The sequence below is a fragment of the Babylonia areolata genome, chromosome 6 (genome assembly GCF_041734735.1).
Source record: "Babylonia areolata isolate BAREFJ2019XMU chromosome 6, ASM4173473v1, whole genome shotgun sequence".
In the NCBI taxonomy this organism is placed as follows: domain Eukaryota; kingdom Metazoa; phylum Mollusca; class Gastropoda; order Neogastropoda; family Buccinidae; genus Babylonia; species Babylonia areolata.
In genome coordinates this window covers 1,084,128-1,110,627 of record NC_134881.1, presented here as the reverse complement: position 1 = coordinate 1,110,627, position 26,500 = coordinate 1,084,128, and the positions used below count along the sequence as shown (strand labels likewise).

At 40.7% G+C, this 26,500-nt stretch overlaps 1 protein-coding gene across 1 annotated transcript in view; it reads right to left on the bottom strand.

Annotated features, from left to right (window-relative positions):
- Nucleotides 1-26,500, bottom strand: part of LOC143282637 (uncharacterized) — a 196,627-nt gene that overhangs the window by 128,463 nt on the left and 41,664 nt on the right. Inside the window, exons 2-4 of the mRNA XM_076588286.1 lie at nt 13,959-14,090; nt 7,424-7,553; nt 4,652-4,732 (exon numbers count right to left, since the gene is read on the bottom strand). Coding sequence (XP_076444401.1) covers nt 4,652-4,732; nt 7,424-7,553; nt 13,959-14,068 — 321 coding nt within the window. The 5' untranslated portion in view covers nt 14,069-14,090. The remainder of the gene's footprint in view (nt 1-4,651; nt 4,733-7,423; nt 7,554-13,958; nt 14,091-26,500) is intronic.

The following is a 26,500-nucleotide window of genomic DNA, read 5'->3' as shown; positions in this document are numbered from 1 at the left end:
CTCCATGGTGTAACTGCTCCATGGTGCAACAAATCCAAATTCTAACTGCTCCATGGTGTAACAAATCCAAATTCTAACTGCTCCATGGTGTAACAAATCCAAATTCTAACTGCTCCATGGTGCAACAAATCCAAATTCTAACTGCTCCATGGTGTAACTGCTCCATGGTGCAACAAATCCAAATTCTAACTGCTCCATGGTGTAACAAATCCAAATTCTAACTGCTCCATGGTGTAACTGCTCCATGGTGCAACAAATCCAAATTCTAACTGCTCCATGGTGTAACAAATCCAAATTCTAACTGCTCCATGGTGTAACTGCTCCATGGTGCAACAAATCCAAATTCTAACTGCTCCATGGTGCAACAAATCCAAATTCTAACTGCTCCATGGTGCAACAAATCCAAATTCTAACTGCTCCATGGTGTAACAAATCCAAATTCTAACTGCTCCATGGTGCAACAAATCCAAATTCTAACTGCTCCATGGTGTAACAAATCCAAATTCTAACTGCTCCATGGTGCAACAAATCCAAATTCTAACTGCTCCATGGTGTAACTGCTCCATGGTGTAACTGCTCCATGGTGTAACAAATCCAAATTCTAACTGCTCCATGGTGTAACTGCTCCATGGTGTAACTGCTCCATGGTGTAACAAATCCAAATTCTAACTGCTCCATGGTGTAACAAATCCAAATTCTAACTGCTCCATGGTGCAACAAATCCAAATTCTAAGCAGTAGACTACCAAGTATCAGACAAGCAGAGTCCTGGAAAAACATCTTATTAGGCAAAAAATTAATTCCTTATTTCTCTGGTCTTTCCTTTGTCAATATACTCATCCATCTTCTATGAAAAACACACTTTTTTCAGCCACATTTCATAAGCTTTAAGATCTGTGCATTTTTATAGGATTTAAGACATGTGCCATCTCCAATACCTGATAAATTATCAACTTTTAAAAACCACAAATATATCTAATAAATGCACACCAATAAAGAAAGCTGGTGTCATCATGGGGCTCAGTAGTAATCACAGGAGGGGGCATGGAGGGGGGGGGTGGAATAAAACAAGGAGCAGAGAAGATAATTCAAACGGTGACGATAGGACCAACACACCGGAACAGAGACCAGGGAGGTCCCCCCATGATTCTCTTCTGGAAAATCATCATCATCGCACACTCTGCAGCCGAGTGGCACAGCGCACAACTGGGCAATGATTTGTGTCAGAGAACTGCGAAAGGAGGGAGGCAAGACGCCCGGACCCACACTGCAAACACAGGCCAATGTCACCCACACACAAAAGGACATAGTGCCTACATCTTTCACCAAATACATACACACATTAAAAAAACCAAAAAAACATTAATGCATGAATGACAAAAGCAACAAAAACACAGCAACCACCCAAGCAAAGTGCTGACATGCTTTTTTTGATAATTGTTTTGAAACCTTTTTTTTTTTTTTTTTTTTTTAAATCATTCTTCCTCTTTCTTGTAAACAGGAAAGCTTGTCCAGCCTTTTCTATGCACAGAAGTAAATGACCTCCCCCCCTCCCCCAACCCCACCCCCCCCTTTTTTTTTTTTTTTTTTTTAATGAACTTTCATTGACAAACAGATTAGACAAAAAATTCTTACGAAAGCACAAACATGCTGGGAATAAAAACTCTCTCCAAAGTTTAAAAAAAATCAACAGTTTGCTGAATATGTTGCTGCTGCTTTTGATCAAATGCATGCGATAAAACATTAATGATTTTTTCTTAAGTTCCTTCTTCAACAAAAAACAACAAAACCAACAAACACACTCACACACACACAAACAAAAAACAAACAAACCCAAAAAACAAAAAAACCCACAAACACACACACGCCCATTTTCCTTCTTCAGATACAATAAAAATGGACTTTTTCTTTCTTCAGACATTACAAAGACAAAAACAACTTTTTCCTTCTTCACATATAAAAAAGCAACTTTATCCCTTCATCAGACAATACATTACAGCCTCAGTTCTTTCTTGAACTGCAAAATCCACCTGTGTATGACTGTTCCAGTCTCTCTTATCTCCTGTGTGACTCGACCTCCTTGACATTTAGTATGCCCATCCGTGAAGGGCTCTTGCTTTGCTGAGATCAGACAGGGCTTATGGGCCAGGAAGGGCTCTTGCTTTGCTGAGATCAGAAAGGGCTTATGGGTCAGGAAGGACTCTTGCTTTGCTGAGATCAGACAGGGCTTATGGGCCAGGAAGGACTCTTGCTTTGCTGAGATCAGAAAGGGCTTATGGGTCAGGAAGGACTCTTGCTTTGCTGAGATCAGACAGGGCTTATGGGCCAGAAAGGACTCTTGCTTTGCTGAGATCAGACAGGGCTTATGGGCCAGGATGTTAGTCACCATTCTTTATCTGGACTTCTTCCACTAGGAGTGCATTACTTTTCTTCACCCAAAAATCCTCCGCTCAAAACAGTGCACAAGAAGTAGGTGGTGCTCTTCAAATTGAAGCCACACTGATTCCATTTCAGCAGAGTTGAGCAGTGAAGGGGCTGATGAAGACAACGTGCCCTGAGAGACACTTTGGTGACAGAATGCAGGAGACAAAAGAATGTAGGAAAGAGCTTCTGGTGTTGTTTGTCTGTATCTTCTGGGTCGTCTTTGAATTCTTCTTTACCACTCAACCATTCAACCATCATGCCTACCTAACACACTTTTCTACAGATTTCATTTTTTGCACTGTTTGACTGGATTCTAAATTGCTAACTTCAACTCAGTGATTAATGCACTGTTTGTAAGGATAAAGAAATGAACATTTTTTGGTAACATTTTCTTTGTATAATCATTAGAATGTTGACAGTCTGTTTTCAAGAGAAAGCAAATGTAACTACTCAACCAATTCCATGCTTTGATACTGTATAAATAAAATATTTCAAAAAGTCTCATAAGAAAGAGCAAATGAGTACCAGTAACACCATCAAATATTTTCTGGAAAAAATCAAAGACCATCAGGGTTTCTTTTTATGATGCTAACAAGCAATGAACAACTGAGCAGATGTTTGTATGCAGAATAATAACAGCATACCACATAATACTAAGATACACATTTCCATGAGTCATTGTAATATCTGACGCTGTTATATGAGTGTGAACTATGGAAATGTTTTATGCATGTATAATAATAGTGGAATACCATACAATACCAAGGTATACATTTCCATGACTCACTGCAATAACTCTCAGAAATCCTCGTGCAGGCAATTTACAACAGTTCTTGGTTTCACAGTTGTATTGTAAAACTTCTCTTCAAGCTTAAATGAACATACACAGGAAAGTGTATGGTTGAGGTTATTGTAAACTCAAGATCTATGAAAGTGTATGGTTTAGAAGTTACTCTGTTTCAAGATCAAGGAGGGTAGATGATTCTGAGTTGTCGTATATTTTAAGATTTGGAAAGAGTATGGCTTAGAGGGGAGGGAGGGAGGTTATCGTATATTCTAAGAGTAGGAAAGTGAACAGTTTGTGCATGGTTTGGAGGTTATAGCATATTTCAACATCTAGGATTGCATATTTTTTGGAGGTCATTATATATTGCAAGATAGGGTAAATATAGGGTTTGGGGTTATTGTATATTTCAATATCTACAAAAATGTATGGCTTAGGTTATTGTATATTTCAAGATGTGTAAAAGTGTGGTTTGGAGGTAATTGCATATTTCAAGATCCAGGAAAGCATAAGATTTGGTGGTTGTTGTTGCTTTTTACAGGATTAAAGTAAGTGTATGGTTTGGAGATTAATGTATATTTCTAGATCAAGAGAAGCATGTGGTACTGGGTTATCATAAAATTCAAGAATGAGAAAAGATCATGGTTTGGGGATTATTGTATATTCCAGTCTATAGGAAGCATTAAGTGATAGAGGGCAATAGTTATTATATAGCAAGGTTATTAAAAAAAAAAAAAAAAAAAAAGCTGAGTATTTCATTGTCTGACAGCTCAAAGATACACAGAAATAGCAATAAAAAAAATATAAGTCAATTGTAATATAATTTTTTTTTAAACATTAAAAAAAAAGGAAAAAAAAACAACCCCACCTAACAACGGGTAACTTGAGAACCTTGACTATTTGGTTATAGCATATCATATAAAAATCACTTGATATTAGCTGTTGGGTAATATACTTATACAGCTTATGCAAAGTGCCCTAAGAAAAAATTTAAACAGTTAAATCAATGCCTATTCTACACACAAACTTTAAAGAACAGTTTGCTCAAAACGTTCACATTCAGATTTTTTGATCAAATGACATAAGAAAAGATGAGCAAAAATGTCTAAAATGCATCAAAAGCCAATAAGCATAAATATTGAATGAAACAATTCCTGAATATGGAAAGAATACATGATTATATACATAGAGAGAGAGACAGACAGACAGACAGAGAGAGAGAGAGAAAGAGAGAGAGACACACACACACACACAAAAGCCTGCAGTGTACAACTGATGACATGTTATCAAAATGATATAATAGAGACTTTTTCCCCTCCAAAACAAAGCATCCAAGAAATGGCAGGAAAAGCTACTGCATGGTGTTATTTCTGATTACAGAAGATGACGTAAGACGCCACAAAAGAGAGCCCAAGAAAAGAGGACAGGACGGTGTGCCACCCACCTGTCTGATCAACGGTTCTGTACTTTTCGCCACCTGACCAATGCTGGAGTTGTCCACTGGTACTGTCCGCCATGCCAGTACCTGTGTTCAATCAACAATCATCAGCATCAATGTTCTTCATTTCTTTCTATTGGTACTGTCCGCCATGCCAGTACCTGTGTTCAATCAACAATCATCAGCATCAATGTTCTTCATTTCTTTCTATTGGTACTGTCCGCCATGCCAGTACCTGTGTTCAATCAACAATCATCAGCATCAATGTTCTTCATTTCTTTCTATTGGTCCTGTCCGCCATGCCAGTACCTGTGTTCAATCAACAATCATCAGCATCAATGTTCTTCATTTCTTTCTATTGGTACTGTCCGCCATGCCAGTACCTGTGTTCAATCAACAATCATCAGCATCAATGTTCTTCATTTCTTTCTATTGGTACTGTCCGCCATGCCAGTACCTGTGTTCAATCAACAATCATCAGCATCAATTTTCTTCATTTCTTTCTATTGGTACTGTTCGCCATGCCAGTACCTGTGTTCAATCAACAATCATCAGCATCAATTTTCTTCATTTCTTTCTATTGGTACTGTTCGCCATGCCAGTACCTGTGTTCAATCAACAATCATCAGCATCAATGTTCTTCATTTCTTTCTATTGGTACTGTCCGCCATGCCAGTACCTGTGTTCAATCAACAATCATCAGCATCAATTTTCTTCATTTCTTTCTATTGGTACTGTTCGCCATGCCAGTACCTGTGTTCAATCAACAATCATCAGCATCAATGTTCTTCATTTCTTTCTATTGGTACTGTTCGCCATGCCAGTACCTGTGTTCAATCAACAATCATCAGCATCAATGTTCTTCATTTCTTTCTATTGGTCCTGTTCGCCATGCCAGTACCTGTGTTCAATCAACAATCATCAGCATCAATGTTCTTCATTTCTTTCTATTGGTCCTGTCTGCCATGCCAGTACCTGTGTTCAATCAACAATCATCAGCATCAATGTTCTTCATTTCTTTCTATTGGTCCTGTCCGCCATGCCAGTACCTGTGTTGAATCAACAATCATCAGCATCAATGTTCTTCATTTCTTTCTATTGGTCCTGTCTGCCATGCCAGTACCTGTGTTCAATCAACAATCATCAGCATCAATGTTCTTCATTTCTTTCTATTGGTACTGTTCGCCATGCCAGTACCTGTGTTCAATCAACAATCATCAGCATCAATGTTCTTCATTTCTTTCTATTGGTCCTGTCTGCCATGCCAGTACCTGTGTTCAATCAACAATCATCAGCATCAATGTTCTTCATTTCTTTCTATTGGTCCTGTCCGCCATGCCAGTACCTGTGTTCAATCAACAATCATCAGCATCAATTTTCTTCATTTCTTTCCACCTTCGTGGCCTGCAACTCCCCTTGTTCACTTGTGTCTACAAATGGGGTTTCACAAGTATGACCATTTTTACTATGCCATACAGGCAGTCATACTCTGCTTGTGTGGTTGTCATCAATGATGTAATTATAATATCCATTTTTACCCGCCATAATTATATGAAGTCATCTCTGCTTTTGTGGGTGTCATCAATAATCTCAACAACCTGAGATACACTGATACTCCAACTTTTCCCCAGTCAAATTCTAATCTCAACAACCTGAGATACACTGATACTCCAACTTTCCACCAGTCAAATTCTGATCTCAACAACCTGAGATACACTGATACTCCAACTTTCCACCAGTCAAATTCTGATCTCAACAACCTGAGATACACTGATACTCCAACTTTCCACCAGTCAAATTCTAATCTCAACAACCTGAGATACACTGATACTCCAACTTTTCACCAGTCAAATTCTGATCTCAACAACCTGAGATACACTGATACTCCAACTTTCCACCAGTCAAGTTCTAATCTCAACAACCTGAGATACACTGATACTCCAACTTTCCACCAGTCAAGTTCTAATCTCAACAACCTGAGATACACTGATACTCCAACTTTTCCCCAGTCAAATTCTGATCTCAACAACCTGAGATACACTGATACTCCAACTTTTCTCCAGTCAAATTCTAATCTCAACAACCTGAGATACACTGATACTCCAACTTTTCTACAGTCAAGTTCTGTTTTTGTATGCTGATAACATGTTTCGGCCAAAGTATAACAATACAACATTACACTATACTCCATACAACTTCAGTCCCATTTTCACAAATAAGGAACACACAAAATGCTGGCAGAGCCAGGGTTCCTATGTGTTTGTAATCATTAATATTAATTATAAAAATAAAAAACGCTTTAAAAACCGACAGCCAAAACTTAACAGCTATCTTGTCAAGAACCCATATGAAAGCCACAGTATTTTGAAAGCTGGACAATACCCCTTGTATCATGAATCATCATCTGCTATATAGCACACAACAACTGTTCCTGTCAGTAAAACTTCTTTCAGGATCAGGGTCATGGTTTTTTTTAATCACTGATTTTTTTTAAAATTCAAATTTGGGTGGAACATTCAACTGCCCTGCTTTGTCCCTGAAGGAAATATTGCTGGTCTTTTTTTTCTTTCTTTTTTTCCAGCAAAGAGAGCCAAAATCAAAAACCTTTACAAATATGAAACATTTTCATAGCACTTTTATTTTTAAAGCTATAAAAAACAACAACAAAAAACATCATTTTGTAACATATTCACACACACACACACACACACACACACACACACACACACACATCAATTTAAAAGCCTGTATGAACCCTTCTGGGACACTGGAGCTCACCTGGAGATCGTATTTGTCAGCTATCTTGGTGAAAGCATCTTCAGCCTGGGCAGCTGTGGCTCGGTCCAAAAACAGCATTCCTGTTGCATACTGCCCCGCCTCTGGGAGAATGCCGTTGTATCCAGTTTCACTGAAAAAATGACCAGAAAATCTTTTGATCAATCTGTTTTCAGGATGTTTTCTGCTCTTTGTCAGTCTGTTAATTTACTGAAGACTTAATTCCCTTTTTATGCCTCTGGGTAAAGGCACAGCAGCAGACACACAGAAACATGCATGCATGTGCGCACACACTCACACACATATGCACATGCACACACTCAAGCACAAACACATACAAGCACACATGAACACACACTTGCATACAGGCATGAACACACTCACATACACACACACAGACACAATTAATCACTCAGGTGTGCATGCACGCTCACAAATATGATATACATGTGTGCAATAAGATGAAAACAAATGACACTGACAGGGCATCAGACATGTATTATACAGCCATCCACCTTCACATCAGCTGCCTTCTTCATTAACACAAACATGTATTATACAGCCATCCACCTTCACATCAGCTGCCTTCTTCATTAACACAAACATGTATTATACAGCCATCCACCTTCACATCAGCTGCCTTCTTCATTAACACAAACATGTATTATACAGCCATCCACCTTCACATCAGCTGCCTTCTTCATTAACACAAACATCATTTTACAGCCATCCACCTTCACATCAGCTGCCTTCTTCATTAACACAAACATGCCTTCACATCAGCTGCCTTCTTCATTAACACAAACATCATTTTACAGCCATCCACCTTCACATCAGCTGCCTTCTTCATTAACACAAACATGTATTATACAGCCATCCACCTTCACATCAGCTGCCTCATTCATTAACACAAACATGTATTATACAGCCATCCACCTTCACATCAGCTGCCTTCTTCATTAACACAAACATGTATTATACAGCCATCCACTTTCACATCAGCTGCCTTCTTCATTAACACAAACATGTATTATACAGCCATCCACCTTCACATCAGCTGCCTTCTTCATTAACACAAACATGCATTATACAGCCATCCACCTTCACATCAGCTGCCTTCTTCATTAACACAAACATGCCTTCACATCAGCTGCCTTCTTCATTAACACAAACATGTATTTTACAGCCATCCACCTTCACATCAGCTGCCTTATTCATTAACACAAACACGCCTGCTTCATTTCATATAATACTCACACAGACACAGACACACGTACAAATATAAACACAATCTCTTCTCTGTTCTGAAGTATATACAAACACACACACAGGCACACACACACAAAAACAAAAACAAAACAACAACCAGCAACACTATCCATGGTCTAAATGTTTGGGAAGTTTATCATGCATTCACACATGGGTATAAGAGGGAGACAGACAGAGAGAGAGAGAGAGAGACAGAGACAGAGAGAGAGAGAGAGAGTCGCATGTACTGTCTTGCAACAGTCACATGTACTGTCTCAGAAAAATGAAATCTTTTAATGTGAGCGAGTGAGCACGGGCAAGCATTTCTGTGTGTGTGTGATCGGAAGTGATTTTAAAATATTTTCTTATTTTACTTGGATTTCATGTATCTTAATGTTAATGTACTAATTTTATTGGTGTTACATATGTTACGTGCATGCATATGTGCCTACATCCATGCATATGTGTGTGTGTGTGTGAGTGTGTGTGTGTGTGTGCGCATTTTACTTATATATATACGATTTATTCCCTTGATGTTTTTATTAATGTATTGTTGTACAATACATTTTGGTCTTAACGTGTGTGTGTGTGTGTGCGCGCGTGCGTGTGCATGTGTGTGTATGTGTGTGCATGTGTATGTGTGTGTGTGCATGCATGTGTGCGTGCATGTCATTTTTAGTAATATATACTCTTTTTTTGTTGGATGTTTTCATTTGTAAATATTGTTGTGCAATACCCTATTGTCTTAACATGAGTATGTGTGTGTGCAGAGGGGGGGTTAGTCTATCGTCAGCTATTGGGAATTCTTATTCGACTAGTTTTAATCTTTTCTTACGCTGCGCATGATGATTTAATGCTAGTGTTTACAATGAGCCTGTGATTGCACAACTTAATTTCCATGTGGATTAATAAAATGTTTTTGATTGATTGATTTTGATTGATTTTGATTGATTGAGAGAGCAACAGACAGATAGATAGATACATAGAGAGAGAGAGCAATAGATAGATAGAGAGAGAGAGAGAGAGCAATAGATGGATAGATAGACACAGAGAGAGAGAGAGGCTATATCCATCTTCTTCAGTGACTGAAAAAAGGCAAATCAATTCCCTCCCCCTGATCATGTGATGATGCTGCACGCCTCACACCTACCCACAGTCAATGCCCTGACCTCATTTCCCTTCCAGCAGAAAAAAACCCAAACAAGTGCACCTCCTGTTCGGACTGATTGAAAAAACAAAACCACACGCACAGAGAAAAAAACCGTCTCTTCTTGTGTATTTGTGCATATTCATGTGTGTGTGTGTGCGTGCGCGCGCGTGTGTGTGTGTGTGGTGCATGTGTGAGTCTATCTGTATGTGTGTGCGTGTATTGTGTGTATTTGTATACAGTGTGTGTGTGCGTGTGCATGTGCGAGTCTTCTTTGGAAGGGTAAATAAAAAAAATAAAAAAATAAAAAAAACAGAAAAGGAAAAACTGAAGAAAAGAAAAATGCTGACTTTGATTTATTCAATCTTCAAAGTCCTAAAACTGTCAGTGAATAGTGTGGGGCTAGTATTATGCCCATTATATTCTTCTTTTTTTTTCTTTCTTTTTCTTCTTCTACTTCTTTTCTTCTCTGTATCTGGTTCCCAGCTTTTCTTCACCAAGCACCTCCACCTGGCTTTGTTTTCTTCTTCTACTTCTTTTTGTCCTTTCTCTCACCTCTGGAAAGTGTCCCCCCCCCCCCTGTTGATCTGTTCAACCACTTTGCTGATGTACAGCTTTCACTCCTGCTCACAAACTGTGTGCTGCCAACAAGTCAGATCCACATTGGCACCCAGCTCTTCTTCTTCTTCTGCACAAAACTTCTTCTTCCTCTTCATCTGCACAACTTCTTCTTCTTCTTCTTCTGCACAAAACTTCTTCTTCCTCTTCATCTGCACAACTTCTTCTTCTTCTTCATCTGCACAACTTCTTCTTCTTCTGCACAAAACTTCTTCTTCTTCATCTGCACAACTTCTTCTTCTTCTTCATCTGCACAACTTCTTCTTCCTCTTCATCTGCACAAAACTTCTTCTTCTTCTGCACAAAACTTCTTCTTCTTCTTCTTCATCTGCACAACTTCTTCTTCATCTGCACAAAACTTCTTCTTCTCCTTCTTCATCTGCACAAAACTTCTTCTCCTTCTTCATCTGAACAAAACTTCTTCTTCTTCTTCATCTGCACAAAACTTCTTCTTCATCTGCACAAAACTTCTTCTTCTTCTTCATCTGCACAAAACTTCTTCTTCTTCATCATGCCATGCCATGATGAATGAAAAATTGAATGTATGTGTGATCGTGTTAGCAAATGAACAGTAAGTGCATGTGTGTGTTTGCGTGTGTGGGCATGAATATGTATGTATGTCTTTGTTTGCTTGGTTATAATGTGTGTGTGTGTGTGTACGTACGTACATACGTACGTACATGATAATGTAACAATTGTTCTTTTCATTGCTTTGTTACTTTTAATAGACTATTCCAGTCACTATCCTTATTCGTTGTTCTTATTATTTTATTTTATTTCATTTTATTTCTTTATTTCCATGTTTTGTGTTTTTTTATTTCCATGTTTTGTGTCATTAAATGGGCAGAATTGTATAAAGGCCTTTACTGCGCCTAATTGCTAATTCTTTACCCATTAAAGATTCAGTCAATCAATCAATCTTCTTCTTCATCAGCACAAAACTGCTTCTTCTGCTTCTTCTTCAGCACAAACCTTCTTCTTCTTCTTCAGCACAAACCTTCTTCTTCTTCTTCTTCAGCACAAACCTTCTTCTTCTTCAGCACAAACTTTCTTCTTCTTCTTCAGCACAAACCTTCTTCTTCTTCAGCACAAACCTTTTTCTTCTTCTTCTTCAGCACAAACCTTTTTCTTCTTCTTCTTCAGCACAAACCTTCTTCTTCTTCTTCAGCACAAACCTTCTTCTTCTTCTTCAGCACAAACCTTCTTCTTCAGCACAAACCTTCTTCTTCAGCACAAACCTTCTTCTTCTTCTTCTTCAGCACAAACCTTCTTCTTCTTCAGCACAAACCTTCTTCTTCAGCACAAACCTTCTTCTTCTCCTCTTCCCACTCCACTCCCTGGTATCATTCTGTGTGGTTTTTGTTGTTGATGTTGCTCTTCTGGTTTTTCTTCCTTTCCTTCTTTTTTGGGGATGGAGGGGTGGGGGGTGTATGTGTGAGGGTAGATGGGGCAGGGTGTTGGCTTTTCTCCCTTTCCTTCTTTTTGGGGGTGGAGGGGTGGGGGTGTATGTGTGAGGGTAGATGGGGCAGGGTGTTGGCTTTTCTCCCTACCCCTGGACACTTCAAAGAAAAGAAAAAGCTGACTGCTTCTTTTCTGCTAACTAGTAGATGTGAAAGGCAAAAGTGTAGAACCTGCTGATATCACTTTTTGACTCACTTGTGTAAACAAAGTGAGTCTGTGTTTTAACCCGGTGTTCGGTTGTCTGTGTGTGTGTGTGTGTGTGTGTGTGTGTGTGTCCGTGGTAAACTTTTACAGACATTTTCTCTGCAAATACTTTGTCAGCTGACACCAAATTAGGCATAAAAATAGGAAAAATTAAGTTCTTTCCAGTCATCTTGTTTAAAACAATATTGCACCTCTGGGATGGGCACAAAAAATAAAAAATGAAGCCTAATCATATGCAAACTGCATTTACTGTTATATTTATATTTTTTGTATTCTCTAAACTTGGCACTTTGATCTGATATTCTGACCCAACAACAAGAGCAGTCATTATTATCATTTTTTGTTCAAACAGCTAAGCATGGAATTTTTATTTATTTTGCAAACGTTTTGGTGCAGATAGTAAAAAAGGGAAATTACTCTGTAATTAATGCTAGGGGACTTAATTTGCTTTAAACTGATCTTTCTCATCTTAAACATTACATTTTGAAATTATACTCAATACATAAAAAGCTTGGATTTTTTTTTTTTTTTTTTTTTTAAGTGTATCACAAGTGAGTCTGGAAGGCCTTGCCTCTCTTGTTTTAATATAGTTTTTTTTTCTAAACTGTTTTACATCAAACAAGAAATAAAGAAATAAGACAGATATATCCAGAACAACATTATTTCACAATGTTAGCTACATGCATCACACATACATACACCCATAAAGACACACACACTATGTTAGCTATATGTATCACACATACATACACCCATAACGACACACACACTATGTTAGCTATATGTATCACACATACATACACACATAAAGACACACACAGACACACACACATCTGTGATATCATCAAAGGCTTTTTATGTCCACACTAATATCAGTTAACACACATCTGCTGTGGAACACACACAAACGTGAAGACAGGAAGAATAAAGAGTGCCATTTATTTCCCTCAGCACTAATGGCACAGCCATTTATTTCCCTCAGCACTAATGGCACAGCCATTTATTTCCCTCAGCACTAATGGCACAGCCATTCTCCCTTAATTAATCCTCACAGAGAAGCCAGTGATAATTAGGGGAAGAAACATGCACAATAACACTGCTTCGATGATAACCACTGATATTTCCATTACTTTCAGTAATCAACACTGTTTACCTGTGAGTGTGCTAGCACTGAGAAAGTGAAAATGTGTGTGTATGTGTGTGTGTGTGTGTGTGTGTGTGTGTGTGTGTGTGTTTATGTGTGCATGCATGCTTGCATGTGCATGTGAACACACCTGCCTCTCTGAATATGTGTGTGTGTGCATGTGTGAGTGCATGTGCATAAGTGTGTGCATATGTGTGTGCATGCTTCTGTGCATGTGTGTATAACTTTGCATGCATGTATGTGTGTGTGCTTGTGTGCACATGCACATGCATGTATGCATGCATTCTGCACGCATGTAGACACAATCACATATGTATATGAAAACAAAAGGGCTGATGGTAGGTTGTCTGGCATGTGTGTGGACATTCTGAAAGGTGGGTGGACAGACGGACACATTACAGGGTGGGGAAGGTTGGGTGTGGAGACCAAAAGCAGGGCTGGAATTGGCTGGACATTTCTGAGAGGGGAAGGAGGTGGGGGGCGATGGGTCTTGTAGAAAAGACCGACGATGCCACACATGCCAAATATGCATCAACTCCTCCACATTACTGCTTTGTCTGGAACCAAACATCCACCATCACCAAGTTGTTCAACAATCACATCACTGTCCTGAAAACCAAACCAGAAAGGTGCAGTCAATTTGATTCGTAGTGCTTTTTTGTTGTTGCTTGTGACGCAATAAACATTTCAAAAACCAAACCAAACCCAAGACGTACTGCAGGACTTTGGCCAGGAACTTGTGTGGGATGCCGGTGAGCACACCGGCACCGTCCCCCGTGTCATTGTCACAGCCACAGGCACCACGATGCTCCATTCGCTCCAGCATCACCTGGGATTCCCTGATCACCTGCAACACACCACACACCAACCTTACACAATACTGTACACATGGATCGAGGTGTGTGTGTGTGTGTGTGTGTGTGTGTGTGTGTGTGTGTGCATGTGTGTGTGTGTGGTGTGTGTGTGTGTGTGTGTGTGTGTATGTGTGTGTGTGTGTGTGTGTGTGTGTGTGTGGTGTGTGTGTGTGTGTGTGTGTGTGTGTGTGGTGTATGTGTGTGTGTGTGTGTGTGTGTGTCTTTGTGTGTGTGTTGTGTGTTGTGTGTGTGTGTGTGTGTGTGTGTGTGTTTGTGTGTGGTGTCTGTGTGTGTGTGTGTTTGTGTCTCTGTGTGTTGTGTGTGTCTGTGTGTGTGTTGTGTGTGTGTGTGTGGGTATGTACACATATAAATATAGCAACAGTGCTAATAACGGCACCAACAATAATAAAATGAACAATAATGATACTAATAATACTATAATTATTATCATTATTACCATTATAATTAGTATTATCATTATCATTATTATCATCATCATTATTATCAACAACAACAATACCATTACTTCTGTTATCATCAATGAAGATACGTTGATAACAAATGAAATAAAAATAATGAAGATAATGGTCATTTTAATGTATGAAAATGATGACAATGAAGATGATGGTGATGATGATGATGATGATGATGATGAACACTTTTTCAGCAGTTTTTCTCAGGTTAAGCTCAAAAGAGCTTCACAGTGACTCACAACGTCATAAAGTATTAAGTTGTAATGAAAATTTATCAGCATGATTTACTGTCGTTGAGCTCAGCTTGTTTTACTGAGATCTACAATGAATTATAAATGATGATTTTTTGATAGATTAACTCCAAATGTCCATGAAAACACATCATGCAAGTCATTCATCAAAGCCACTTGTACTGACACAGACCCAGACAGACATTGACACACACAAACCTTTCTCAGCATGGAAAGTAGTTCAATACACAAACCTTTCTCAGCATGGAAAGTAGTTCAATACACAAACCTTTTCCATAGTTCAATACACAAACCTTTCTCAGCATGGAAAGTAGTTCAATACACAAACCTTTCTCAGCAATGGAAAGTAGTTCAATACACAAACCTTTCTCAGCATGGAAAGTAGTTCAATACACAAACCTTTCTCAGCATGGAAAGTAGTTCAATACACAAACCTTTTCCATAGTTCAATACACAAACCTTTCTCAGCATGGAAAGTAGTTCAATACACAAGCCTTTCTCAGCAATGGAAAGTAGTTCAATACACAAACCTTTCTCAGCATGGAAAGTAGTTCAATACACAAACCTTTTCCATAGTTCAATACACAAACCTTTCTCAGCATGGAAAGTAGTTCAATACACAAACCTTTCTCAGCAATGGAAAGTAGTTCAATACACAAACCTTTCTCAGCATGGAAAGCAGTTCAATACACAAACCTTTCTCAGCATGGAAAGTAGTTCAATACACAAACCTTTTCCATAGTTCAATACACAAACCTTTCTCAGCATGGAAAGTAGTTCAATACACAAACCTTTCTCAGCATGGAAAGTAGTTCAATACACAAACCTTTCTCAGCAATGGAAAGTAGTTCAATACACAAACCTTTCTCAGCAATGGAAAGTAGTTCAATACACAAACCTTTCTCAGCATGGAAAGTAGTTCAATACACAAACCTTTCTCAGCATGGAAAGTAGTTCAATACACAAACCTTTCTCAGCAATGGAAAGTAGTTCAATGCACAAACCTTTCTCAGCAATGGAAAGTAGTTCAATGCACAAACCTTTCTCAGCATGGAAAGTAGTTCAATACACAAACCTTTCTCAGCAATGGAAAGTAGTTCAATACACAAACCTTTCTCAGCAATGGAAAGTAGTTCAATACACAAACCTTTCTCAGCACGGAAAGTAGTTCAATACACAAACCCTTCTCAGCATGGAAAGTAGTTCAATACATAAACCTTTCTCAGCATGGAAAGTAGTTCAATACACAAACCTTTCTCAGCATGGAAAGTAGTTCAATTCAGGACTGTGGAGCACAAGGAGATCTGTGCTGTTTTAACAGATGGGTCTTCAGTAAGGATTTCAGAGAGGCCAAGGAAGTGGAGTGTCCAATGTCAAATCTCGTCATATATCTAAGTCTGTTTATGTGTGTGTGTGTGTGTGTGTGTGTGTGTGTGTGTGTGTGTGTGTGTGTGTGTGTGTGTAATTGTGTGTGTGTGTGTAATTGTGTGTGTGCATATATGTGTGTATCTGCATGTATGCACTATCATCTTCCATGTTCTCTGACCGGCATTTTAATCCCCTCCACCCACCCCATGGCCTGGCCTTGTCTCAGAGCCAGAGCCAACAATCCATGAGGAGCTCTCTGTGTTTTTGTCACCAGCAGGCCCCCCATCCAGAGCCAACAATCCATCAGGAGCTCTCTGTGTTTTTGTCACCAACAGGCCCCCCATCAGAGGAGACTCTGCGCTGCCCAGTCTCTGCAGTGGCTTTTAGAAAGAGGCCCGATGCCAGGGGAAGCCAGTCAGGTGGGGAATGGGAAATACCACCAGGATATCCACCAGACTGATTTGAACCCCAAATCTCTCCTCCTTTAGTGTATCACCTAACCAACAAACCAGCTCTCGTTTATGATACAAGCTTCATTTCATGGCTGACACTGGATCCCATTGGCATCCTTTATGTTAGTACTAGTAGTTTCTTGGTGATTTAGTATAGTTTGCTGATAGTATGAAGAACAAGCTTTGCATTTTTCAGTGCACAATATGAAATACAGTTATCATAATCATGGTCATTCGACTCACCAACAATGGCTATCTGAATAACAATGCACTAAACCTACACACTGATGAGGTCGTGTAGATTATTTAATCAGGTTTCATTTTGTGCCCTCATGTGAAGTGAAGCGGTAGACATGTTATATATTTGTTTTACTGCAGCATTTTATTCATGCTGAGAGTGAAAGGCATCTTTTAAATGAGTTTGCATACTTGCATCAGAATGCTTGTATGTAAGCACGCATCGATAGTCGCAAATTGTGTGTAAGTGTGTAGTGTGTGTGTGTGTGTGTGTGTGTGTGTGTGTGTGTGCGTGTGTGTGTGATAGAGAGAGAGAGGGAGGAAGAGAGAGAGAGAGAGAGAGAGAGAGAGAGAGAGTTGGAGGAGACATGGTGAGAGACAGACAGAGAGAGAGATAGAGAGGAGACAGAGACAGAGGCATGTCACAATATGTCAAGCACATGTGCCACCATGCCTAGAGAGTAAAACAATGCCAGGAAGTGAAACATGATACACGTGTTAGCTGCTTCCCCCTCCATTTAATCCAAATCCATCTGCTCCAAAACACAACCCTTTTTTTTCACCCACCAAAACCACTTAACTGATAATCTACTAGGTACAGTTTCCATTGTTACATGAATGCAATGCACAGCTATGTTTGTCCAACAAGTGAAACCCATTGTTTGTGTTATTTATTTATTTATATCTCTCATTGTTGTCTAAAATCCAGGACTTGAGATAATAATGATTTATAAGAAGCAGCCCAGTTATACACACAATAAAAACAAATATACACCCATTAATTTTCCATTTCTTTCCATAATCTTACGTTCTCTATCTCTCCCCCCACCTGACCCCCCTCCCCAACACCTCCACTCTTCTCTTGTAGAGTTTAATATAAATCTATACATTACACACATTGCCAAAATTATTGTATGCTTCCCTTCCATCTCTCTCTCTCTCTTTCCCCTACCATCATGTCTTTTCTTCTGTTGCTAAACACATTAACAGATTAAAATAATCACTAATTCTATTTATATGTCAGGCATACTGACACATTTTATTGCTCCCTCTCTCTCTCTTTCTCTCTCTCCTACCACCCATTCTGTTTGTCAAGCTCACATTAACAAAATAAATAAAAATACATATATTCCTGATCCAAAGTCACTGGACACTCCCCTTCCATGTCTCTCTCCCCCCTCTCCCTCCCTCCCTCTCTCTCTCTCTCTCCCCACCTCTCCCTCCCTCCCTCTCTCTCTCCCTCCCTCTCTCTCTCCCCACCTCTCCCTCCCTCCCTCCCTGTCTCCCTCTCTCTCTCTCTCCCCACCTCTCCCTCCCTCCCTCCCTCCCTCTCTCTCTCCCCACCTCTCCCTCCCTCCCTCTCTCTCTCTCTCTCCCCCCTCTCCCTCCCTCCCTCTCTCTCTCTCTCCCCACCTCTCCCTCCCTCCCTGTCTCCCTCTCTCTCCCCACCTCTCCCTCCCTCCCTGTCTCCCTCTCTCTCTCTCTCCCCACCTCTCCCTCCCTCCCTCTCTCTCTCTCTCCCCACCTCTCCCTCCCTCCCTGTCTCCCTCTCTCTCTCTCTCCCCACCTCTCCCTCCCTCCCTCTCTCTCTCTCTCCCCACCTCTCCCTCCCTCCCTCTCTCTCTCTCTCCCCACCTCTCCCTCCCTCCCTCTCTCTCTCTCTCCCCACCTCTCCCTCCCTCCCTCTCTCTCTCTCTCTCCCCCCTCTCCCTCCCTCCCTCTCTCTCTCTCCCCACCTCTCCCTCCCTCTCTCTCTCTCTCCCCACCTCTCCCTCCCTCTCTCTCTCACAACCACCACCCCTTCCCCCCCTCTCTCTCTTTTCCCTCTCACCACCCCTTCTCTTCCTTTGCCAGGCTCACATTAACAGCACAGAAATAACTACTGGTTACATGTCACGCAAGCTGCCAATTTACTGGGATCCTCTTCAGTCTATCTTTTCACTACCTCTCTCCCAAGCACCTTCTTCCTATCTCCCTCAAATTGTTGTTTTGTCAACTACCTCTCTCTCAAGCACCTTCTTCCTATCTCCCTCAAATTGTTGTTTTGTCAACTACCTCTCTCTCAAGCACTTTCTTCCTATCTCCCTCAAATTGTTGTTTTGTCAACTACCTCTCTCTCAAGCACTTTCTTCCTATCTCCCTCAAATTGTTGTTTTGTCAACTACCTCTCTCTCAAGCACCTTCTTCCTATCTCCCTCAAATTGTTGTTTTGTCAACTACCTCTCTCTCAAGCACCTTCTTCCTATCTCCCTCAAATTGTTGTTTTGTCAACTACCTCTCTCTCAAGCACTTTCTTCCTATCTCCCTCAAATTGTTGTTTTGTCAACTACCTCTCTCTCAAGCACTTTCTTCCTATCTCCCTCAAATTGTTGTTTTGTCAACTACCTCTCTCTCAAGCACCTTCTTCCTATCTCCCTGAAATTGTTGTTTTGTCAACTACCTCTCTCTCAAGCACTTTCTTCCTATCTCCCTCAAATTGTTGTTTTGTCAACTACCTCTCTCTCAAGCACCTTCTTCCTATCTCCCTCAAATTGTTGTTTTGTCAACTACCTCTCTCTCAAGCACCTTCTTCCTATCTCCCTCAAATTGTTGTTTTGTCAACTACCTCTCTCTCAAGCACCTTCTTCCTATCTCCCTCAAATTGTTGTTTTGTCAACTACCTCTCTCTCAAGCACCTTCTTCCTATCTCCCTCAAATTGTTGTTTTGTCAACTACCTCTCTCTCAAGCACCTTCTTCCTATCTCCCTCAAATTGTTGTTTTGTCAACTACCTCTCTCTCAAGCACTTTCTTCCTATCTCCCTCAAATTGTTGTTTTGTCAACTACCTCTCTCTCAAGCACCTTCTTCCTATCTCCCTCAAATTGTTGTTTTGTCAACTACCTCTCTCTCAAGCACCTTCTTCCTATCTCCCTCAAATTGTTGTTTTGTCAACTACCTCTCTCTCAAGCACCTTCTTCCTATCTCCCTCAAATTGTTGTTTTGTCAACTACCTCTCTCTCAAGCACCTTCTTCCTATCTCCATCAAATTGTTGTTTTGTCAACTACCTCTCTCTCAAGCACCTTCTTCCTATCTCCCTCAAATTGTTGTTTTGTCAACTACCTCTCTCTCAAGCACCTTCTTCCTATCTCCCTCAAATTGTTCTGCTTTTGTCAAGCTCATATTTACATACTAAAAATAACTTTGAAAAGAATTACTGGGATCTCCCTTCCACACCTCTCTCGTTCTCTCCTTCCCCCCCCCCCCTCCGCCCACCACCCCTCCGCCTTCTCTATCACCCTCCCAGTCCCCCCCACCCTCTCTCTGATCAAAGAGGATGTTTGGGCAATCCTTCTACAGTCATCTGTGGTGGCTTTGTACCATTACTACACTCTCTTTGTGTGGTCCAGCTATTTCCCCTATGATCAAGTTTTTCACCATTGCAGCTTCTGCCCCGTCGCTCCATATAGATTCTGGGCATGAGTGACAGAGCAGTGTGCTCACGCTAATGGAACTTATTGATTTTCCTGCCACAAAACCAGGAGGACAAACAAAAGTATCGTAATCTGATCCTTTGATAACAACAACAACAAAATGTTTTTGTAAAGCATGAAAGCAATATCAGTATTTGTATTCACATTACCAGCAGTAACATGTTAAAAATAAATAAATAAAAAAAGAAGAAGAAAAAAAGGCACGCTTTAAACATACGTAACTATTTCCAAGCATCAGCCAAAATCAATAAGTTTCTGGCTTATGAAGTCAGAGCTTTCCCAACGGAATACTTTAACTGGTGGCGAAAACCAATTTCTTTCTGATGCCAGTGTCTGTTTCGCCTCCCCCACGGCTTCCAGTCTATTTCTGTCAAAGCCACCGATATTCATTTTCTTTTGTGTGCCGACAGCGGTGTCTAAGCTGGCTATCTAATTCCATTTTACGCCTGTTGGTCCTCGATGCTGCTGATGTGACTTCCAAAACTCCACCACCCACCCCCTGTCTTGTTTGTCCCCTGGAGGGAAAGGGAATATATGTCACAACAACTTCCAAAACTCCACCATCCACCCCCTGTCTTGTTTGTCCCCTGGAGAGAAAGGGAATATAAGTCACAACAACTTCCAAAACTCCACCATCCACCCCCTGTCTTGTTTGTCCCCTGGAGGGAAAGGGAATATAAGTCACAACAACTTCCAAAACTCCACCACCCACCCCCTGTCTTGTTTGTCCCCTGGAGGGTAAGGGAATATATGTCACAACAACTTCCTAAACTCCACCACCCACCCCCTGTCTTGTTTGTCCCCTGGAGGGAAAGGGAATATAAGTCACAACAACTTCCAAAACTCCACCATCCACCCCCTGTCTTGTTTGTCCCCTGGAGGGAAAGGGAATATAAGTCACAACAACTTCCAAAACTCCACCATCCACCCCCTGTCTTGTTTGTCCCCTGGAGGGAAAGGGAATATAAGTCACAACAACTTCCAAAACTCCACCATCCACCCCCTGTCTTGTTTGTCCCCTGGAGGGAAAGGGAATATAAGTCACAACAAAGACAGTTTCCTGGAATAAGGAATATATCACAAGGAGTCCAACCTTCACTGAACTAATGGAATGAGGAGTATATTATTACATGGAGTATCCCAAACAGTCAGTCTTGCCATGTAAGAAAATATATCACTTTATAGATGAATACGTCCCACATTTAGCAGCATTAGCCCAGAGGGAATAAACATATTTATTACAAAGTATACAGTTTGATTCACGCAAATAAGAAAGTTATTGTTTAATAAATATTTTAAAAATAAATTTTCAAAAACCACACTACTAACCATCAATGCAAAGGGATGAAGAGTACACACCACACACACACACACACACACACACACACACACACACACACACACAAAGTACACCACACACACACACACACACACACAAACTGCTTTGAACGGCTTAAAAACAAATAAAAACTCATGCTAGTAATGTCTGCAAAGCAGCTTAACGGCAAAAGGTCTTATCAAAGACATGATGAAAATGTATTGATGTGTGCTGTTCGTGTGAGTTTGTGAGGGACATAAATGCAAAAAAGGAAGCGGAGGATTTAAGGTCTTTGGAACAGATTAATTCCACCCACGCTTCCCTCCCCTGCCATCCCCTGGGTCCTCAATCAACACTGCATCTCCTGGGGACAGTAGTTAATGGGGGACAGTGAGGTGAAGAAAGAAACTGACACACGGATGGACAGACAGACAAGACAATGAAGATGTTTTCTAATGTTTGGCCAAAGGCCTTAACAAACAGCTGAACAGCAGTTAGAAACAATAACAGTAAATCAAAGGAGAAGCCTGAAATGGCACATTGGAACACAGCCAAAATCTGATAACTTCATGTTTGGGGATAAACAACAGGGAATCATTATATCTCTTCTTTGAAAAGCTAAGTACAGGAATATCACAAAATTATTCATGCGAATTTTGCTTTCCGATAATAATGCGAGATCAAATTTGAATGCATTTGCTGATTTGGATATCTGTGTGTGTGTGTGTGTGTGTGTGTGTGTGTGTGTGTGTGTGTGTGTGTGTTGATGATGATGTCATTCAATCAGGTTTCAGTCACACACACACACACACACACACATTTTGTTTATTCACCCCGCCATGTAGGCATCCATACTCAATGTTGGGTATGTCCTTGATTCCAAAACCAACCAATGAACAAATTCGCCAAACCACCAAGCAGCACACTGCACCATATGAAAATCAGCTGATATCAGTTAAGCATAGAAAACTACACTGGTACAGAGGCTATATAACATATAAGGATGGTGCTAAAACAATACCCTAAGAAGCTGATGAGGAAGGAATCATGAGGTAAGGAACTGAGGCCAGGAAAAAAAAAAAAAAAAAAAAAAAAAAAAAAAAAAAAGACTGGCAGAAAACATTACAAAATGGACGGAAAAACCAGGCTTGACACAACCAGCAAACCTGAAGGAATCTGGTGAGCACTTCTGTCCAGCGTCCAAACCACTCTTCACACAGTTAAGGGAGATGGACAAGTTTTTTGGTTTCCTTTTTTCTTTACTAAAACAAGACTTGGCCGCTCTCCGAGTTGTTGTCCATCAGCTGCGCCAAGCAGTCTGTGACCTATTTTACACCTGTAAAATAAACAAGCCCCTCAGTTTAGAATACTAGAATATTCCTTCCTTTTTTTAAGAGGAACTTTCTTTAACCATTTCTCTGAAACTATTATTCACATTTGCTAGCTGATGAGAAGTTATAGACAGCAATGGCAATTTAAGTTGTCTACCTTCAAGGACAAAAATACTCTTGTTTATTGTTTAATGTATGCTCTTGACCTCACTGAAATCTTTCATTTTAGTTTTCTAAATTCTGGGGCATACTTCAATAAAACTTTGATGATACTAACACTGGAAATTACTTTGATGATACTAACACTGGAAATTACTTTGATGATACTTTGATGATACTAACACTGGAAATTACTTTGATGATACTAACACTGGAAATTACTTTGATGATGATGATACTAACACTGGAAATTACTTTACATCTTTTTTCCCCCTCTCCCAAAATATGTTGATGAAACTGACAATTTCCAGCAAGGGGCCATAACAAATGCAGGCTGTTGAAACAGTGGTACTGTCACTTCAAGGAATACCATCACTGACACACCAGACTTTACCACCACGGAGGTTAACGTTCAGTTAGTGAAGAGGGGCCACGTGGGTGGGGTGGGGGGCTGTTCTTTTCTCCAGTGCCAAGCCTGATGAAAACACTTTGCATCGGGGAACAAGCCTTGCTGGCCATCGTTGAGATCTCTGGATCTAATCTCTCCCAGGCTATGCTAAGCAGGCAGAGAGTACTCTCACTTTATTGATTCTGATTCCATGAGGGCCGTCTGGGTGAAATGTCCGCACCACCTGGCGTCCATTTCAATTTTCTCCTCCCCTGCTTTCAGTGAAGGAAACGTGACACTTCCTCTGTCCCCTCTTGTTCTGGATAGTTCCTTATTCACCTCTGTCCCCTCTTGTTCTGGATAGTTCCTTATTCACCTCTGTCCCCTCTTGTTCTGGATAGTTCCTTATTCACCTCTGTCCCCTCTTGTTCTGGATAGTTCCTTATTCACCTCTGTCCCCTCTTGTTCTGGATAGTTCCTTATTCACCTCTGTCCCCTCTCGTTCTGGATAGTTCCTTATTCACCTCTGTCCCCTCTTGTTCTGGATAGTTCCTTATTCACCTCTGCCCCCTCTCGTTCTGGATAGTTCCTTATTCACCTCTGTCCCCTCTTGTTCTGGATAGTTCCTTATTCACCTCTGTCCCCTCTTGTTCTGGATAGTTCCTTATTCACCTCTGTCCCCTCTTGTTCTGGATAGCTCCTTATTCACCTCTGTCCCCTCTTGTTCTGGATAGCTCCTTATTCACCTCTGTCCCCTCTCGTTCTGGATAGTTCCTTATTCACCTCTGCCCCCTCTCGTTCTGGATAGTTCCTTATTCACCTCTGTCCCCTCTTGTTCTGGATAGTTCCTTATCCACCTCTGTCCCCTCTTGTTCTGGATAGTTCCTTATTCACCTCTGTCCCCTCTTGTTCTGGATAGTTCCTTATTCACCTCTGTCCCCTCTCGTTCTGGATAGTTCCTTATTCACCTCTGTCCCCTCTTGTTCTGGATAATTCCTTATTCACCTCTGTCCCCTCTCATTCTGGATAGTTCCTTATTCACCTCTGTCCCTTCTTGTTCTGGATAATTCCTTATTCACCTCTGTCCCCTCTCATTCTGGATAGTTCCTTATTCACCTCTGTCCCTTCTTGTTCTGGATAGTTCCTTATTCACCTCTGCCCCCTCTTGTTCTGGATAGTTCCTTATTCACCTCTGTCCCCTCTTGTTCTGGATAGTTCCTTATTCACCTCTGTCCCCTCTTGTTCTGGATAGCTCCTCATTCACCTCTGCCCCCTCTCATTCTGGATAGTTCCTTATTCACCTCTGTCCCCTCTCGTCCTGGATAGTTCCTTATTCACCTCTGTCCCCTCTTGTTCTGGATAGTTCCTTATTCACCTCTGCCCCCTCTCGTTCTGGATAGTTCCTTATTCACCTCTGTCCCCTCTCATTCTGGATAGTTCTTTATTCACCCTCATCCTCTTCTAACCTTACAAAGAAAAAAGAAGAAAAAAATCCTGAGTGGCTATTAATAGTCCGGATTCATTCTGTCTTCTTCTTTCCATTCGCCTTTCTTCTTAGTAAAGGAAAAATGAAGATCATTATCAGTCTCAGGAACTTGTACCTTTTCTTCTCTCTTTCTGTTATGCTATCTCTATCTCTATCATCAGTGTTATGCTGTGATGTTCATTGGTTATGCTGCAATGTCTATCGTTACTGTATGATGTGTAGTTATGCTGTGATGTGTAGTTATGCTGTGGTGTATGTTATGCTGTGGTGTATGTTATGCTGTGGTGTGAAAAGTAATGCTGTGATGTGTATAGTACTCCTGTGATGTGTACTGTTATACTGTGGTGTGTACATCGTTTTACTGTTATGTGTAGTGTTATGCTGTGATGTGTAGTGTTATACTGTGGTGTGTACATCGATTTACTGTTATGTGTAGTGCTATGCTGTGATGTGTAGTGTTATACTGTGGTGTGTACATCGATTTACTGTTATGTGTAGTGCTATGCTGTGTGTGTGATGTGTAGTGCTACACTGTGATGTGTAGTGCTATGCTGTGATGTGTAGTGTTACACTGTGATGTGTGGTGTTACACTGTGATGCATATTTGTGATGTGCACTGTCACGCTGCAGTGTTGTGCAGTCTGCAGGGTGGCACTGCACTGTGCTGTACAATAGTGCACTGCATTGTTGGGTTCAGCACACAACAGCCTGGCTGCACCCCTGAGGGAAAAGCCAGGTCTTCGGCTGCATCACAGCGAAGCAACATTATACTTGCTCTCTGTGTGCAGGCAGGCAGGTACAACACTAACATTAACACTAAAAATAATGGACATTTATTTAACGGAGAAACACTGCTCAAAGTGCTTTAAATTTCTTTCCCCACTCCCCTATCAATATCACCACCACCCCTACACCCCCCCCACCACCCCTAAACTCACACACATACACTCACATGCACACACACATGCAACCACACACACAAAACAACTTACATATATTTTTTAAACCAAATGAATTTTACCAGCTAATGCATAAGAATTCACCAGTGTCACAATATGTCACGCACAGAATTACTGACTACATGTTTGCACACGTTAAAAGGTCACATGCCATCCGAACAGGAAGACTCTATTGCACTCCTACCATAAATCAACAGAACTTGTCGAAGAAGAGATTTAAGAACCTTTCAGCACATCAGTCTCTCTTCACACCATGCTTTAAAAAGCTTTCAGAGCAAAACAGAAAAAGAAAGAGAAAATAAAAAAGATGGGAGTGAGTCTGAGGTGATCTGACGGAGTAACTGGGGCAGGGGACAGAACAGACCAGTGGGAAACAGGGAGAATTGAAGCAAAAAAACGTTTGACAGATAAGGAAATAAACAAGACTTGCGGGGAAAAAGTGGGGTGCTGCGGGATAGGGGGATGGGAGGACAGGGTGAGGGGTTGGTGGGAAGGAAGGACAGGGTGAGGG